At 33.2% G+C, this 18,173-nt stretch overlaps 1 protein-coding gene across 3 annotated transcripts in view; it reads right to left on the minus strand.

The window, feature by feature from the left end:
• Nucleotides 1–18,173, minus strand: part of RNF216 (ring finger protein 216) — a 167,936-nt gene that overhangs the window by 116,739 nt on the left and 33,024 nt on the right. For all 3 annotated transcript variants that reach the window (XM_074281240.1, XM_074281241.1, XM_074281242.1), the window contains 2 exons: nucleotides 6,362–6,482; nucleotides 1,690–1,877 (listed from right to left, as the gene is read on the minus strand). In XM_074281240.1, coding sequence (XP_074137341.1) covers nucleotides 1,690–1,877; nucleotides 6,362–6,428 — 255 coding nt within the window. In that variant the 5' untranslated portion in view covers nucleotides 6,429–6,482. The remainder of the gene's footprint in view (nucleotides 1–1,689; nucleotides 1,878–6,361; nucleotides 6,483–18,173) is intronic.

Consider the following 18,173-nt stretch of genomic DNA (forward strand, 5'->3'; position numbering starts at 1 on the left):
AATGGGGTTCAGATTCTCAGTGTTACTCTAACATTCATTTCCATATCTCCAAACCTTACTGTATCAGTTACCTTATCTATAAAATAATCCTACTATCTCCCAGTATATGAAGCTACAATCCTATAGATTGTATGAAAATCCTTACCCTCTTTTAAATAAGACCATGTTTCCCTTTCTATTAAAAAGAAATATTCTCCGACTAATTGAGCAAGCTGTTCCCCTCATTCAAAATAGAATTTTAAACCTTCTCTCAGAATTACCTTTCCAAAGTTCCTTATAGAATTGTAATAATACTTTCATTTTCATCTCCAAAACCACATCATTTATTTCAAAAACAAATATACTTTAAAAAACCTTTTCTAAAGTAAAGAATCATTAAATATCTACTAGTAAGGCTAACAACCATTTGAAGTACTTATTGGGTATTAGGCACTAAGCGAAACATGCCAGAAATATAAACAAAAAAGCAAAAACAGTCTCAGTCTTTAAGAAATTTCTGAGAAAGTCTCAAAATATATTTCTTATATATCTCCAGTATACAGTTTAACAACTAACAGTCATGAGGAATAATGTATTTCTTCTTTACAAATAGAAGAAATGTTTAAGCAAACAAGTCAGTCACTTTGGGCAGGAAGGAAAAGGAGCATGATAGAAAAAGGTGACAATAAAAGAGACTGGTTAACAGCCTTATAATTTATATGCCTTGGAAGAACTACATGTGCATGTGATTGTGTGTAAGCATGTGCATGCATATCATGTCAGCTGAGTAATATAGAAAACAATCATGATTAAGCTTTAAATGGTTCTAATCAAAAATCTTAGCTGATCCTCATCATAAACATAAGCAAAAGGGATCAGAACAGACATAGTTCTTACACATCTTCTCAAAAATAAAACCATTCTGTAGTGGAGATTTACCTGTACTACTATGTTCCCTAGGAAAGGTGGAAATAAGTCAGTGAATCAGTAATTCTCTTCTCAACTATGGAGACTGAATATTGATTAAAGCATATTATTTTCACCTTTTTTTCTTTCTCATGGGTTTGCCCTTTTGTTCTGATTTTTCTTTCCTAATATGACTCATATGGAAACAATGAATGTACAAGTATAACCTATTTCAGATTGCTTGCTAGTGTGGGGAAAGAGAGAAAAAAACAACTGGAATGCAAATCTTTAATAAAAATGGAAGCTCAAAATTATCTTTACATGTAATTAAAAAAAATAACTATTAAAATAAAATTAAAATAAACCCAAATTTTAAAAAAATAAATTAACAAATAACTTCTTTCTAGTTGTTAGCCATCAAAATGTCTTGCAGATTTTAATGCTACCATATATGTTAGGCTCATCATAAATTTATTTCAGATGCTGGTAGGTCACCAGTTACAAGTTTTCTATTTCCAATTATATCCTATTTCTATGATTCTATGTCTGGCCCTCCTCAAATCTAAGATAAATCTAGATCATGCATAGTAAACAGAATGATAAAAACTGCTGGGGAAGACTTGAGTTCCTATAATCCATTCCAAAAATTAAACAAAGTCACAATCATTTCTACTTTGGGTAAAAGGGAACTGGTTATTAGAATACTAGCCTAAGTTTTTCTTCCGCAACATCCCAGTTTATAAAACTCTTTATCCAATTTGCTCTCCATTAGTACCTCACCACTGTATTCTCAGGAAAACTCACTTCTGCCAAGATGACAACATCATCATCGTCATCATCATCATCATCATCATTGTCGTCATCATCATCATAGTCATAATCATCGTCGTCATCATCATGCTGTCGAGAAGCTGATATTGGCAAAAGAGCAAGTTCTTCATCTGAGGAGTCTGATATGGTAATGAGTCCTTCATCTCTGTGACTTATCCTGTCTACAGAAAAATATAAAATGTTATCCACAAGCTAAGGACTTACATGGACAGCTAGGCAGTACACTGGATAGAGTGCTGAGACAGGAAATCACTGAAGTGAGTTCAGTGTCACTTCATCACTAGATGAAGTCAGGAAGTCTTCCTGAGTCAGAAAGATTCATCTCCACAAATTGTCTCTTTTTAAAAATTTTATAAACTTTGTCTTTATCCCAATTGATAAATGATCAAAGATATGAACTATACTCAAAGAGCTATAAAATCATGCATATCTTTTTACCTAACAATACTACTACTAGGTATGAATCCCAAGAGACTATTTAAAAAAGGAAAAAGCTCTCTTCTCAGAGCAAAAAAAAATTAGAAACTGAGAGGATGCCCATCAATAGGAGAATCTCTAAATAAATTGTGGTATGTGATTTTGATGTTGTATTATTATATGGAAAATCAAAAGCAGGATGTTCTCAGGAAAACCTGGAAGGTCTTCCATGAACTTAAAGTGAAATGTACTGTGTACAAAGTAATAGCAATGTGCTGGGATGATCAGCTATGAATGACTTTGCTGTCCTCAGCAATATAATGATTCACAACTACTCTGAAAGACTGATGATGAAAAATCCTACCCATATCCGGAGATGAGAACTGATTGTCTCTGAAAACAGATTGAAGCATACTCTTTTTTCTTCCTTTTTTTAAACTTTACTTTTCTTGAGGTTTTTTTTTCCCCTTAGGAGGAAATATCTATGTTTTCTTTCACAATATGACTTTTATGGAAATGTTTTATATAATTTCACATGTGTTTTGTTTTGTTTTGCTTTTTAAATGGGGGATGGGAATAGGAGAAAATCTGGAACTCAAAGTTTTAAAAACAAATGTAAAAAAATTGTTTTAAATGTAACTGGGGAAAAATATATATTTTTTAAAAAGAATGTTGTCTTATGGAACAACGTTATTCCATTACATTCATATTCAACCATTTCTCAAAGATATCTTCTTACTACTTTGTTTTGCTTAGTGCTTTGCTTTGCTTTTTTTCTTTTTAATTCCTTTTTTCAGGATCAAAAAGTTTGTCTTGCTTGAGACAATTACTTCCCCAGAATTATTTTCCCTTTTAATATCCCACCTCACCTGTCCTACTTGTTTTTCTGTTAAGTTTACTTCTATAAACAAATTATGTGTGCCTGTGTTCTTTGACACGAGAGTTCTGGATTTTGGTTATGCCATTCCTGAATGTTTTCTATTTAGGGATTCTTTTAGGAGGTGATCAGAATAAACAATTTTCATTTTTGATTTTTTGAAGTAGTATCGAGGCTTTTTTTTTTTTTAAACAACATTGTTTTAAAACAATGGTTTTCAGAGAGTCCAATAATTCTTAAATTATCTATCCTTAACTTGTTTCTCAGGTCAGTTATTTATGATATTAGATATTACAGTTTGTTCTCCCCCCCCCAATAATTTGTTATTATTCTACTATTTTTTATTGTCTCATGGACAAAATATAATGTTTCTGTTTGATCCACTCTAGTTTTCAAGGAACCTATTTCTTGGATTACTTTTATCACTTTCTCATCTAAATTGGTCAGAAATCCCTAAAGGCTCCTTGTATTTTTGGTTCTTCTCTGGTCCTTCTCAAAAGTTCTAGGCTCATCTGTTCATACTGGTATTGCTCTTTACTGATGATTCCCTTTCTTATGACTAATGTTTGCTGGATTTCTTGGCTACATGAAATCATTTGCTGTAGCATCTTCATTGAATTATTTTTATCTTTATTCAATCTGGGTTTAGCTAGAGTAGCTATGCAGAAATTGAGTAGCCTACCTTTGTCAGGAAGCTATTTTAACTGGACAAATCTACCATTTACTAGATATCTGCAGAACCTTGTCTATCATCCCTTTGAACTTCACTGTCAAGAGATATACAGTAAGAAATAAATATCTGTCCTTGCAATTATACAGAGCTGTTATGTGATTAAATGAGACATGGATAACTGAATTTGAAAATGCAAAAATGCTATGTAGACATAAACTATAATTTTAACTCTGTTTAGGGCAATGTAAGAGGATTATGGAGTTAAATCACTCTGCAGTTTATAAAATTCTGAAAAAGCAAAATATTCCAATCTAAAATTTAAAATATTTCCTCATGAGGAAAAAATTACTTAAGAGATTCTTAAAAATATCTGTTAAATTTTATCATTTAACAAATATAATGAAACATCTATTTAATATTTTGATTTACCCAATTTTTACAATATAAAAAGTTTTATCTCCAACCATTTTGTGTTAATTTAGTTACTTGTTTTTTAAGTAACCACCTTTTAAAAAATATATTATCACTAAATTAAAGCAATCAAAATTATCCATTTTTCTTTTAAATACAACTGTAGAGAAGATTCAATGTTGATCAATGATGGACAGAGGTAGCTACACCCAGAGAAGAAACACTGGGAGGGGAATGAAAATTGTTAGCACTAATATCTGTCTGCCCAGGTTGCATGTACCTTCGGATTCTAATGTTTATTGTGCAACAAGAAAATGATATTCGCACACATGTATTGTACCTAGACTATATTGTAACACATGTAAAATGTATGGTATTGCCTGTCGTCGGGGGGAGGGAATAGAGGGAGGAGGGGTAATTTGGAAAAATGAATACAAGGGATAATATTATAAAATATATATATATATATATATATATATAATAAAAAAAAATAAAAATAAAAATAAAATAAATAAATAAATACAACTGTAGAGAATGTCTTCTATATGTATGGCTAAAGCCAAAAGCAATTCCATTAAGCTTTAATTATCTATTTTTTAACTGCTGGACAAAATAGAAATAAGCTAATTATTTCTCACACGCTATTTCTTGCATATGAATATTGTGAGGCAGCACTGAGAGTCAGAAAGACAAATTCAAATTTGCCTCACATACTTACTAGCTGTGTGAACTTGGGTAAGTCATTTAAACTCTGACTTATTTCCTTCAATTGCAAAATGGAGAAACAGCACCTACCTCCCAGGATTGCTATGAAATCAAAATGGATAACATTTGTAAAAGTAAGTAGCACAATGCCTGGTATGTAGTTATATAAATGCTTATTCCCTTCCCTTTTTAATGAGGAAGTGACTGAATGATTTAATTTTCAATGCCCTGGAAGAAAACTACCTTGTAAGCTTAGGAGAATGAGCATTCTAAGTATATAAGAGAAAGGTACAGAAAAGAGACAGGACATAGGAAGAGCCAAAGGAATGGATTTTAGCTGGAATTATGGAACTAATATGAAGTAAGGTTAGAAAAGAGGATAAGCGCCAGACAGTGGTGAAAATTTTCAAAACTGGACAGATATTCTAAATTACTATTCTAACACTTGGCTTAGATATTCCATGATTTTATGAAAAAAGATTCTAAAAATGTCAGTAAATCTGGATGTCACAATCTTAACTACTTGACCTCAAACACTACTATATAATTTGAGTGATGACATGTCCTAAAAATTCGGAAACAACTACAAGTCACAACAAAAATTTGGCATATTAAAACTTTTAATATATACATTTTGGAGCCACTTTAAAAAACAAATGAAAAACTGAAATTTACTTTTTCTGAAATTAGTCATTTTCACACCTTTCAAACCAATAAAAGAGAAATGAGCACAAAATGGACCTGGGGAAAAAACCCCAAAACATTACCTCTTCAAAGAATGTTAATATGGGCAATAAAAACTAGTATAGTTAGTATTCTTTCCTATTCACAGTCACAGATTATTTCTTTGACTCTAACAAAGTTTAAATTGTGATTTAACAGTAAAAGTTCATTCATATTTATACAAATAATTACTATTAGTTGTAAAAGAAATGGATATATTGATCAATTTACAGCATTGCATACTTACCAGAAAAGTTGGTTAAAATTTCTATAAAGTAAATACTAAATAATATAAATACTTCATTATAAATCCAAACTAAATTTTTTCCTCAAAAGAAAAATTTCTAAATTAAAACTGTTTAAATAAACAACTAATACAATGAAAAGGAGTATGGTCTGCTTTATACCAGCACTTTCTAGAATTTGTTTACAGATTGTACCTTCTCTGCTAGTGTATTTTCGCAAGCTTCTGACATCAGCTACCTGGCCATGGACAAACTCTTATATATGATCTATTTTGTAGTTTTATAAGAAAAGTTCTTTGTAAATTATGAATTCCCATAAAAATTTATTGTTATTGTTATTCTTTCTATTACTTGCTTGTATTTTCACAATTCCTTTATGACATAGACCAAATGATTCACTCCCATATGCCATTAACAATGTAGTCTGAAAATTCGTGAAGGATGGGGACTCTTGCTTTTAAAACTGTACCAGTGCCCTATTTATACATTTTGTAAATTCTAAATATTACAAAATGTATGACCACAAATTTCTTGTAATAGAATGTTAGGCTAAAAGAAAACAGAAGGGAAAGAGAAATAAGCCAAATAACTTACCTTTCCCTCTGTGACCATGAAAGCTGTTCAAATGAATCACTTCTTCATTGCCACCTCCCTCTGCCATTTTAAAACACAGATTTGCACATATATGTACCAGCAATGAAGTACTCAGAATGATCTGGAAAAATAAAGCAAAGAAAAAAAGGAAACTTAGCGTTTTCAGTTTTGATCAGTCCCAGGTTTGTCAATGATTCTCAAAATCTTTTAATGAACAGCAGCAGCTATAAAAATTGAGAAGCTGAAAGTGAGAGAAATGATGTTATGGGGAGATTCAGAGTTACTCCTTTTCTGTCTCCTGAAAGTTGAGTCAAAAATTTCTCTACCAGACCCCATTCAACTCAGGTGAATTCCATTCAATTAAGCTTGCAAGGAGACAGAGCCTTTTGTCTACACTGTACATGGTCGAAAGTGGTCTGGGTTAGAGGTACTCTCTTTATCCAAGAGTGATTTGATTTTGTAGTTTTATAAGAAAAGTTCAAATTTTCAAACCCTCATTGAAATAAATCTTTTTCTTTTTGTAAAGTCCACATCTAATAAAACTGCTAACCAATAAGAGTCAATTTGCTGTTTGATGGAACACTTCCTGTCCAAAGACATATAAACATTAAAAAATTAGCCATGGATTTCTTTGACAGAATGAAATAAAACAGAGCCTCTCACTCCCTCCCCATCAAATATATGTTGGTCGTGATTGATAAAATTGATTTAAAAAAAAGTTTGGGGGTAGAAATATAATCAATCTCCACAAAAGCATCCCATTCTTCTTCTCTACCTCCACAACCCTTATTACTTCTTTCCCTCAGTAAAATACTACACTTCATATGCATTTAAGTCAGCACTTAAATGAGAATCAGCCAATCAGAGAGAAGACAGTACATAGTACAGCACGGGTTCCCAATTTCAAAACTAAATTAAGGTAACTAGACTCTAAAGGGGGGGTCTTATAAGATCCTCTAGAGAAGCATAACTGGCCAAAGTATTACTTGGGCAACCTATAGAGTGTCTCTCTCAAGTGCAAGAAGGGACTAAGACAAAAACATTTAGGTATTTCTCTATTGTTCACTACAGCAAGTTGACCGCTTTTCAGATCATTGTGCTTTAAAAACAAAAATAGCACTGCAGGGCTACTTAAAAGCAATGCAACTGCTGAGACCCACAACAATCTGATACTCAAATCACAGGACTTCAAGAGATGGAAAAAATCTTATAAGTCATCCCAATTTTAATCTTTAAATTCCTTTCAAAAAATTATTAAAGATAATTCCTAGCCCAATCTTCTGTGCCTCCCTTCTCACCTCCATATATTCTCTAGTACCCTCAAGTTTTTAGTAGCTCTTTACAACCTATCCCCTTTCCACTTTTCCTAGCTTTTTACAATTCACTTCTCACATGCATTCCATGATCCAGCTATCATGGTCCCTCAAATATAACACTCCAGTCTTGCTTTCCCAATCTATAGCTATGGATTATACTTCCTCTTCACCTCTGTCCCTTGATTGCTTCAACTCAAATCCCACTTTTTAAAAAGAAACTGCTGTCTCTGTCTCTGTCTCATATCCTCCTAATTAATGACAGGTTGTTATTCTCATTAAAATGTGACCTCTTAAAAGGTACGAACTGGTTTTGCCTTTCTCTGTACTTCCAGTGTTTAAGTCAGTGCCTGGCACATAGAAAGCACTTACTAATAAGTGTATATTGCTTGACATCTGCTCCAATTCTCACAGAATAGTCCCCACCTCCAATCTCCAATTCCCAAATGTGACTCTCTTTTACTTAAGCTGGCCCAAACACTTGCTGGCATTTAACCAATACTAAAATATTATCAGCTGTTTTTGGCAGTAAATAACAATGACCTAGTGATCCTACCACTGGGAACACTTCCCAAGGAAATAATTCAAAAGGAAAAAAAAAATCTCATTTGTACAATGATGCTTATCTATGCACAGCTAATAATAGCCAAATGCTAACTTTAATGCCCAATGATTGGGTGAAAGCTAAGATAACCAGGGATTTTAATGTAATGGAGTATATTATATTACCATTGCTTCTGTGCAATGGTAATTTTCTCCAATGGGCCCTACCTCTACCAACACAATTCACATTTTCAGTTGATGAGGTAGTTTCTGAGGGTTACCCTGACTGATAAAGGCATGCAGGCCAACTTCTCCAGCCTTAGCTAAACAGACTTTCCTGAAACAAACTGTTCCTCTATCCCCAAGGGCCCCAGGGAAGCTTTCTGGCTGGGCAAGAATGAGCAGAACCAGAAGATGACTGTACACTTCAACAACAATACTGTATGAGGATGTATTCTGATGGAAGTGGAAATCTTCAACATAAAGAAGATCCAACTCACTTCCAGTTGATCAATGATGGACAGAGGTAGCTACACCCAGAGAAGAAACACTGGGAAGTGAATGTAAATTGTTAGCACTAATATCTGTCTGCCCAGGTTGCATGTACCTTCGGATTCTAATGTTTATTGTGCAACAAGAAAATGATATTCACACACATGTATTGTACCTAGACTATATTGTAACACATGTAAAATGTATGGGATTGCCTGTCATCGGGGGGAGGGAATAGAGGGAGGGGGGTAATTTGGAAAAATGAATACAAGGGATAATAATATAAAATATATATATATATATATAATTTAAAAAAAAAAAATAAGTGCTTAATAAATTTTTGTTCCCCTTTTGCAACTCTTTCCTAGGAGAATGTTAGGTTTGAATTAGAACAATACAAATGGTACAATCCATACTTATTTGTGGTTCACCCATTCACCAATAAAAAATTCCCCAATCTGTACATGAGGCCACCCTGGAAAGTGCTAAGGTAAATGTGATCAGAGGCCTGCAAGAACCTAACTCGATATTTCCTAGAGGAGAAAGAGTCCAAGGTTGCTTATTCAGTGTTTGAGATGAATTTATAAAAATGTAAGTACCACAGATCAATTGTCCTTCCTTATCCACATTTCAAAAATAAACTTGCACTTAAAAATTTAAATTACAAAAGCCATAAATATCAAAATTTAAAATATTCAGCTCTGACGAGAGAATCTGAATGATGAATTTTCAAACTTACAAACCTAAAGGAATTTTAATTTCCCTCTTGAAAATTAAAGAACAAGTCATGCATTAGAAAAAAAGTTCCTTCTCCAAAAACAAGTCTTCAGAAAGTGTGTTCAAAAGACAATCTTCCCTCAAAAAATTAACCATTAAATCAATTCTGAGTTTCTATGTTATTAATTACAAGCTTTTTTTTTTCCCCCAAGGCATGTTTTAGCATCCCACAGTTGTAATTTTCAGTCTGCCTTCAATTTTTAATATCAAAGTTTATTTCCGCCTCGACACAAATCTGATGCTATTTCACTTTCAAAAGATCAAAGATCCGGATAATACATTTAAGTCTTGCGTTATTTAAAGTTCCTGCTATAAAACTCACTACTTCTAGTATAAACACATAAGAACATCATTTTAGCCATAATTTTATTTTGTATGATTTATAAATTATTCACAAGTACAGGATGTAAACTACATCTTTCTTCCCACTCTAAAATGCTAAATTTCTTATTCTCTTCCTGTCATGTTTTCTGTATCTTCTACTTATTTTCCCTCCCCTTATTTTCTAGTGTTTCACAAATGAAATTATGTTGTTTATATTATGTATATACATATATAGGACTTTTCCCTTTCCTGCTACTACCTTAGAATTGAAATTATACTGAGTATATTTTCTATATACTTATACAGGGTTTGCTACCTCCCCTGAGAATATAAACTCTTTGATAGGCATTATTCTAGTTGTTTTTCAGTCATATATGACTTTTCATAATGCTTTCCTAGGGTTTTCTTGGCAAAGAAGTGGTTTGGAGTGGTTTGCCATTTCCTTCTCCAGCTCTGAGTCCTCATTTGAACTCAACTCTTCCCAACTCCAGGACCATATTCACTGTGTGTGCCTACCAGTTTGCTAAGGCCCCTATTTAACAAAAGCTTGCACTTATCCTGAGGGTAGGGATTGTTTCATTTTTGTCTTGCAAAGATTTCTAGCAGAAAGGAACTAAATAAATGTTTGTAGCTTTTCCGATGGGAGATCCTGGTACAATTATATTGCCATGTTATTTAGACTTCCTTCAAAAGTTGCAATTGTTTTTCTTTTTTTAAACAAATTTTTATTGATATCTTCCATCTGCACCACCTACTATTCTCACCATATTTCCTTTTTTTTTTTTTTTTTTTTTTTTGAAAGTGTGGTCCAATTTGGTATTGGCTAAGAAATAAGATTAGTTATCAGTGGTACAGGTTAGGTTCACAGGACAAAATAGTCAATAACTATAGCAATCTAGTGTTTGACAAACCCAAAGAATCCAACTTTTGGGATAAGAATGCATTATTTGACAAAAACTGCTGGGAAAATTGGAAATTAATATGGCAGAAACTAGGCATTGACCCACTGTATACCAAGATAAGATCAAAATGAGTTCATGATCTAGGCATAAAGAATGAGATTATAAATAAATTAGAAGAACACAGGATAGTTTACCTCTCAGATCTGTGGAGGAGGAAGGAATTTGTGACCAAAGAATTAGAGATCATTACTGATCACAAAATAGAAAATTTTGAAGATATCAAGGTAAAAAGCTTTTGTACAAACAAAACTAATGCAGACATGATTAGAAAGAAAACTGGGAATATCTTTACAGTTAAAAGTTCTGATAAAGGCCTCATTTCCAAAATATATAGAGAATTAACTTTAATTTGTAAGAAATCAAGCCCAATAGGAATATAAGCCCAAAAGGATATGAACAATTTTCAGATGATGAATTGAAACTATTTCTACCCATATGAAAAGGTGTTCCAAATCATTTACTGATCAGAGAAATGTAAATTAAGACAACTCTGAGATACCATTACACACCTCTCAGATTGGCTAATAACGAATGTTGGAGAGGGACACTGATACATTGTTGGTGGAGTTGTGAATACATCCAGCCATTCTGGAGAGCAATTTGGAACTATGCTCAAAAAGTTATCAAATTGTGCATAACTAGCAGTGTTAAAGAAGGGAAAGGGACCAATGTGTGCAAAAATGTTTGTGGCAGCCCTTTTTGTAGTGGCTAGAAATTGGAAATTGAATGAATGCCCATCAATTAAAGAATGGCTAAATAAATTGTGGTATATGAATATTATGGATTATTGTTCTATAAGAAATGACCAGCAGCATGACTACAGAGAGGCTTGGAAAGACTTACATGAACTGATGTTAAATGAAATGAAGAGAACTAGATGATCATTATACACTTCAACAACAATACGATATGATGATCAATTCTGGATGTGGCTCTCTTCAACAGAGGATACAAATCAGTTCCAGCTCCACCCAGGGAAAGAACACTGGGAAATGAGTGTGGACCACAACATAGCATTAACATTCTTTCTGTTATTGTTTCCTTACATTTTTGTTTTTCTTCCCAGGTTATTTTTACCTTCTTTCTAAATCTGATTTTTCTTATGTAGCAAGACAACTGTATAAATATGTATACACATATTATATTTAAGATACTTTAACATATTTAACATATATGGGACTACCTTCCATCTAGAGGAGGGAGTGGAGGGAAGGAGGGGAAAAGTTGGAACAGAGTTTTTCCAAGGGCCAATGTTGAAAAATTACCCATACATATGTCTTGTCAATAAAAAGCTATTTTGTCAAAAAAAAAAAAAAAAAAAAGAAAAAGAAAAGAAAGAAAGTATGGTCCAGAGAATCCTCAGGGTTTTTCAATCTCTTAGAGAGTCTACAAATTCAAAATTGGTTTTAATTTCTAATATGGTAAATATTTATAAATATAACCCACATAAAAAACTCTGGACAAATCCTCAATAATTTTTTAACAGTTTAAAAATACCAAGAGCAAAAGTTTGAGAACCACTGTCCTAGAGAATCTTATAAAAGGGAAAAAAAAATAAGCAAGAAGTGAAATAAAAGTTAAGCAAACTTAATAAACATTAGAAAAAAGATAGGGGCAGCTAAGTGGGGCAGTAGATAGAGCAGTAGCCCTGAACTAGGAAGACCTAAGTTCAAATCTGATCTCAGACAGTTAATACTTCCTAGCTATGTAACCCTGGGCAACTCACTTAAGAAAAAAAGATGACATTATAAGGATCATTCCAGGAGATGGTAGGACTATTCCTAGGTGGTATAGTTGATAGAAGTCATATCTGAACTCATTTACTAGCTGTATGACTCTGGGCAAGTCCCTTAACCCTGTTTGCTTCTGTTTCCTCATCTGTAAAATGAGTTGGAGAAAGAATCTTTAGTATCTTTGCCAAGAATGGGAGTTAGACATTAAATGGAACCGACTAGATGAACTTTTTTCAAGTTTATGAGACTAGGCCTATATCACATGATCCCTATACCCAATTGAGCTTTGGGTTTCAGGAAGTCACATCCCTACTCCCAGAGCTGAGATTGGACTTTGGACTGGGGGGGGGGGGGGGGGGGGGAAGAAGGTGTCACATGATCTCTGAAGGGATGAACTTTGAGCCCTGAGATACAGGAAGTTAGTGAAGTTGCAATAAGTGACATGACTTGAGGGAGGCAGACAAAATTGGTGACCATTGGTCAAGGATGGTTCCGTTCTTTTAGTCTATCCAATTAGAAGGCTCAGGTTTGCTTTTAAAGCCTAGACAAGGCAGCAGCTGGCCAACTTCATGAGCACAAGGTGGGAGTTGGGATGGCTCCAAGGTGTGTCTGGGCCTCTTCTCTCCCTGCAGGGATTAAATAAATTCTTACTCTTTGTACCTGAAGATGTGTCTGATTAGTTAATTTGGGAAAGGTGTCTAGCACCCCTCCCATATAACAAGATTGAACAACGGGCTTACAGATACAAGTACAAACTTGCCTATCTAGATACTCTCTTTGGCAAAATGACTAGCAAATCCCAATGTTAATTATAATAATCTACAGGTCCAATGTCCCTATCCACAGTCTTCCTTGACAAAAAATCTTTTTCCTGTTACCTTTCCCTTTTATCCATATCCAGATCAATTCATACTCCTTCCCAGGCTTTGTCCTCCTCTGTAGAATCCTTGCTGAGTGTTTGTGTGTGGGGCAAGGAGACCTACCCAAATTGACTACTCTGAGATTACTCATAGAAAGCAGAATTATTTTATTAGAATCTCGAGAAGCAGACCCCATATCCTAGTCTGTGAGCCAAATTCATAGCAGGAGAGAGCCACTCCCTTAAAAATATTCACAGTTTTTATACATTTCAGACAAAGAACCCCAAAAATCTACCCTTTATATATAGTGTGATTGGTCACATAAGTCTCTATTTCCCTAATTGGCCAGTGGAATGTAGTAGACATTTCTCACCACGAATCCTCCTTTGAACAACTAAAATCATATGCTTCCTAAACTGAGGCCTTTAAGGCTTTAGCTAACAGTCCCTGATCAATATGTGCTTGATCTGTAAGTTCTTCACCTTTTCCCCACATACTACTACCTAGAATATATTTTTCTTTGGGGTCAACAACATGGTTTCATTCAATTTAATAAGCATTTAGAATTTTCTCCTTTTACTATTTATTACTGAAATCTTTATATTTCAATACTAAGCATTCTTTTTTTTCACTCCTTTTCTTCCCCAACTGACAGAGTCCAGGATATGCTCCCTATTGTCATTTCCAGACCCATGCCATTAAATTCAATAACCTTTTTCTTCCTTCCATTACATGATCTGTTTCTATCCTCTTTCTTACAATACTATTCTACCTTCCTGTGATTTTAGCTGTCTTAGTTTACTTCTTTTGACAACTCCTGTCATCCTCTCGTGATTTAAATATTTTGATGCTCCTAACAACTTAATTGACATTCCCTCAACCTTCTCAACTCCCCCAAAAAAGTCATTTCTTATACCTCACAACTGTCCCCAAATGCTTTCTACTTCCCACCCTGAAAAAAAATATCCCTGATTACAATTACCTGCACTTCCCCTGTCTACTCCTTCTGATTCTATTTTTTGCCTTATCATAATGACTTGATTTCTCCTTGCCCTTACCATAAAGTTGAATGTATTTCCTCAGACTTTACTGCCTTTCTTTCATTTTTGACCCTTACTCAGGTGTGTACTGAAAATGTTCACCTATTTTAAAAAGTACCCTCCCACTTCCCTATGTGCCAATGACATTTTAAAATTTAATCTATATTAACAAAGTATAGACAACCAAAACAATAAATGAAGTCCGGATTTGTAGTATTTGCAGTTGAGGTGTGACTGCTCACCACTGTGATTTAAAAATCATTCAGATGATAGCTGGTTCCAGCACAGCCTGGAACTCAATTCATTTTAACAAGGAATTGTTCTTGACCTATAAATCCCCTGTTCTTTTAAGTTCCAATTCTGTGTTCCCAGCACTAGACCCCAAATGTGCACATTTTTGACTCCCCTTTACTTCAGAACTTTGAGCTCAGATATTAGACATGAAATTGTGTTAACTGGATCCACAGCTTGCAATTTAACCTCGATTGGGCCCTTTTAGCATATGGGAGTGCTTCTATTCAGTTTCAATTGATTATAACACTTAGAAAATAGTGAAAAGCAGCTGCAGGGAAAGCATGCCTGCAGAGAGGTAGGCATAGTACTCTGTTAAGATTAGTTTCCTAAACTGGGGTGGGGGCATGGAGGGGAAGTAGTGAGGTAGATAGTAGGGTTTGTCCTCCTGTCAAGGGACAAAAATTACTGAATGCTTTTAAGTGTAGCTTCCACATAAATACAAACACTCCTCCCCACCCTCAACAAAAACAAAATTCAAATCAAAGTCAATAAAAGTGACATTAATGTGGCAAATTTAACCGGAATAATAATGAATGCAGCAGAATAATTACTTAATATGGTATAATTGGGGCAGCTAGGTGAAGTGAATAGAGCACCATCTCTGAAGTCAGAAGGACCTCAGTTCAAATTTGGCCTCAGACACCTAACACTTCCTAGCTGTGTGACCCTGGCCAAGTCACTTAACCTCAATTGCCTCAGCAAAACAACAACAAAAACTGTAAGTAAAAAATGGGAAAGGAATAAAAGATACAAGTCTAAATGTTAATTAAGATTATTCTCGAATTCTTAAGTCAAAAAAATTATACAAATAGCAGATTTTAAAAAAATAAATACTACATCAAATTTATGGATTGCAGAAATTTATGGAAAGCTATACTGAGATAAAATCATAGCAATAGTGCTTAATGTTTACATTACCAAAAAAATGAAAATCAAAGAATTAAGTATGCATTTTAAAAAGCTAGAAAATAAAAATACAAAACATAAAAACCACCAAGGAACCAATGAAAACAACTTAATTGGTTAGTAAAAACCAAGTGCTGTGTAAAATAAAAATTATTCCAATTGATAAACTGACAAACTTTGACAAATTCACAAATGTAAGGGAAAAAAAGCACAATCAATGTGTCAGATGAATTGAATGAAATTATTAAAATTAAGAATTAAGAACAAGAAATGAGAAATCCCAAGAAATGTAAAAAAGAGAAACAACTATCAGATTACACATATTGTTTTATGTAAACAAAATTAAGATTTTGAAAATTGTCTGAGTTTCTAGAAAAATTCCAAAATACTCAAAAAAAAAAAAAAAAAAAGAGGAAATAGATAAACAGATTTCAGAAGTGAAAAATCAGGTCATTAGTTAGCCTCTAAAGAAAAAGGAATAAGACATATTAAGTGAGTTATTTTAAACCTCCAATGAAAAAGTCATCATCCTACTGAAAGTCATTACAAACTATTTCAAAATATACAAAAATAGAGTATTCTAATCAATTTTTAAAAAGGAATATGGTTTTTATTGCCAAGCAACATATTGTGCGATAGCACAGTAAAAACAAACAAAAAAATCCTATATCAAAAGTTAGATGTAGAAAATAAAATCAGTAAGTTATTAAAATTTAAAAGATAAAAATGAAAACATTACAGTCTTCAAATTTTCAGTTTCTGCACACTCCAGCAATTATACCCTAATAATGAAATGGATGACAAAAATCCATAACTAAAGGGCTATCTCAAAAAGGTGATGGGTCATACTCACCTTTGAGTTCTGAAAAGTCCTTTTAGTTTGATGGCATAACCCAATAGCAGACAAATTATATTCCCAGAGTAACTTTTAAAAGGTATTATCCACTATAACTGTCTTTAAAAATGCATTTTCCCACAATATTTAACTGAAATTTAAGTATATTTTGGAACCTATACACAGCAGTTGCAACATTACAAATAGGAGAAAAGGTACAACAAGAAAACCCCTATGCTAGGTAACAAACAGGGTCATAGTAGAAGACACTTAACTTCACACAAAATAGAAAATTTCAACACCATATTGCCTAATAAAGGCAATCAAATGGGAGAAAAACAAACAAAATATGTAGAAAATTTGGGGGGAAAAGTATTTCAAAATTTTGGATTCCTCTAATCTGCAAAAGAAAGCAAAAGTTAAAGTGATATAAATCAGAGAATCCCAAAGAACAAAACATATAACTCAATATCAATCAAGCACCTTATCAGAGGCTTTAAGAATGAATAAATCAGAGATGAGAGGCCTGTCCTCTTTGTCACCTACAACAGTCACAAGAAGTCCAATATAACTAAAACATGTTAGATCAAATAAATAAAAAAATAAATAGATAGCACTCAAATTATAATATAACAAACATAACAATTACATTAAGAGGTAAATGAAATTGAAATTTTTTTGCAAACTTGCAAAATGGTGGTGTCAGGTAAGAACCATAAATGCTAGTTCAAATGCTTCATGAATTTCATAAAGTAACAAGTTCAGAAATTACCACTAAAGTACCTTACCAAGTTCCTCTCAGACACATTCCACTTTTACTCCACTTTTTGGCCAATTTACATTGTTAGTGTACTTCATACAAAGCATTCAAAGGTCATATTACAAAAGTAAAATCTATAAACATTGGAAAGAAAAAAACTATTGACTGAGGAGCAAAAAAAAAAAAAATATATGACAAAAGCAAACAGATTTTAAAGTAAACACATAAAGGGATATTTTTAAAAAATACTTCACATCTTCTCCCAAAGGGAATTATGTCTAAATTCCAAATTAAAAAGGAAATTCAATAAAACATATATACATCAAGCTATATGATCTCATCAGAAAACTCATTAGGTAGCTCTTTCATTTCATTACTTTCTATCTTGATATCAAGATGCTATTTGGACTCAATAACTGTAAATTTTTCACATATGCAAAGAAAAGACTGAGACTAAAATTTTCAAGACTAAATCCAACCAAGAAAATATAAATATATAAATATAAAAGGTAAAAGGATATAACTACAAATACTTTGGTTTCTTCCTAATAAGAGACATTAAATGCATGACATATAAATTGTGGCTGAATTTAAAAGACTGGCAATCTGAAATTAAGGTCAAAAGGGGGGGGGGGGGAACTGTTTAAAGAAAATTTATACAATTCTAGCCTTAATGTACCCTACTGGAACTATAAATGAGTTGTAATGGATTTTGAAAAGTAAAAACCCATGTAATATTAATGGAAACAGAATGGTTATCACACTTGGGCAGATATAACACAGATGTCATGGCTGACAACAGAACTAGATTTGAAGCTAGTTTTTATTTTGTGTACAAAGGCAACAAGAAATATTTTGTGATACCTTGAATCACTCACACTTAGAATCATTAATAATCACTGTGGAAATATAATACCCGTACCATTATCTGTCTCATTGGATGAGAGCAGAGAAACTATGCAAAAAACTGCAA

The sequence above is a fragment of the Sminthopsis crassicaudata genome, chromosome 1 (assembly GCF_048593235.1).
Source record: "Sminthopsis crassicaudata isolate SCR6 chromosome 1, ASM4859323v1, whole genome shotgun sequence".
In the NCBI taxonomy this organism is placed as follows: Eukaryota; Metazoa; Chordata; class Mammalia; order Dasyuromorphia; family Dasyuridae; genus Sminthopsis; species Sminthopsis crassicaudata.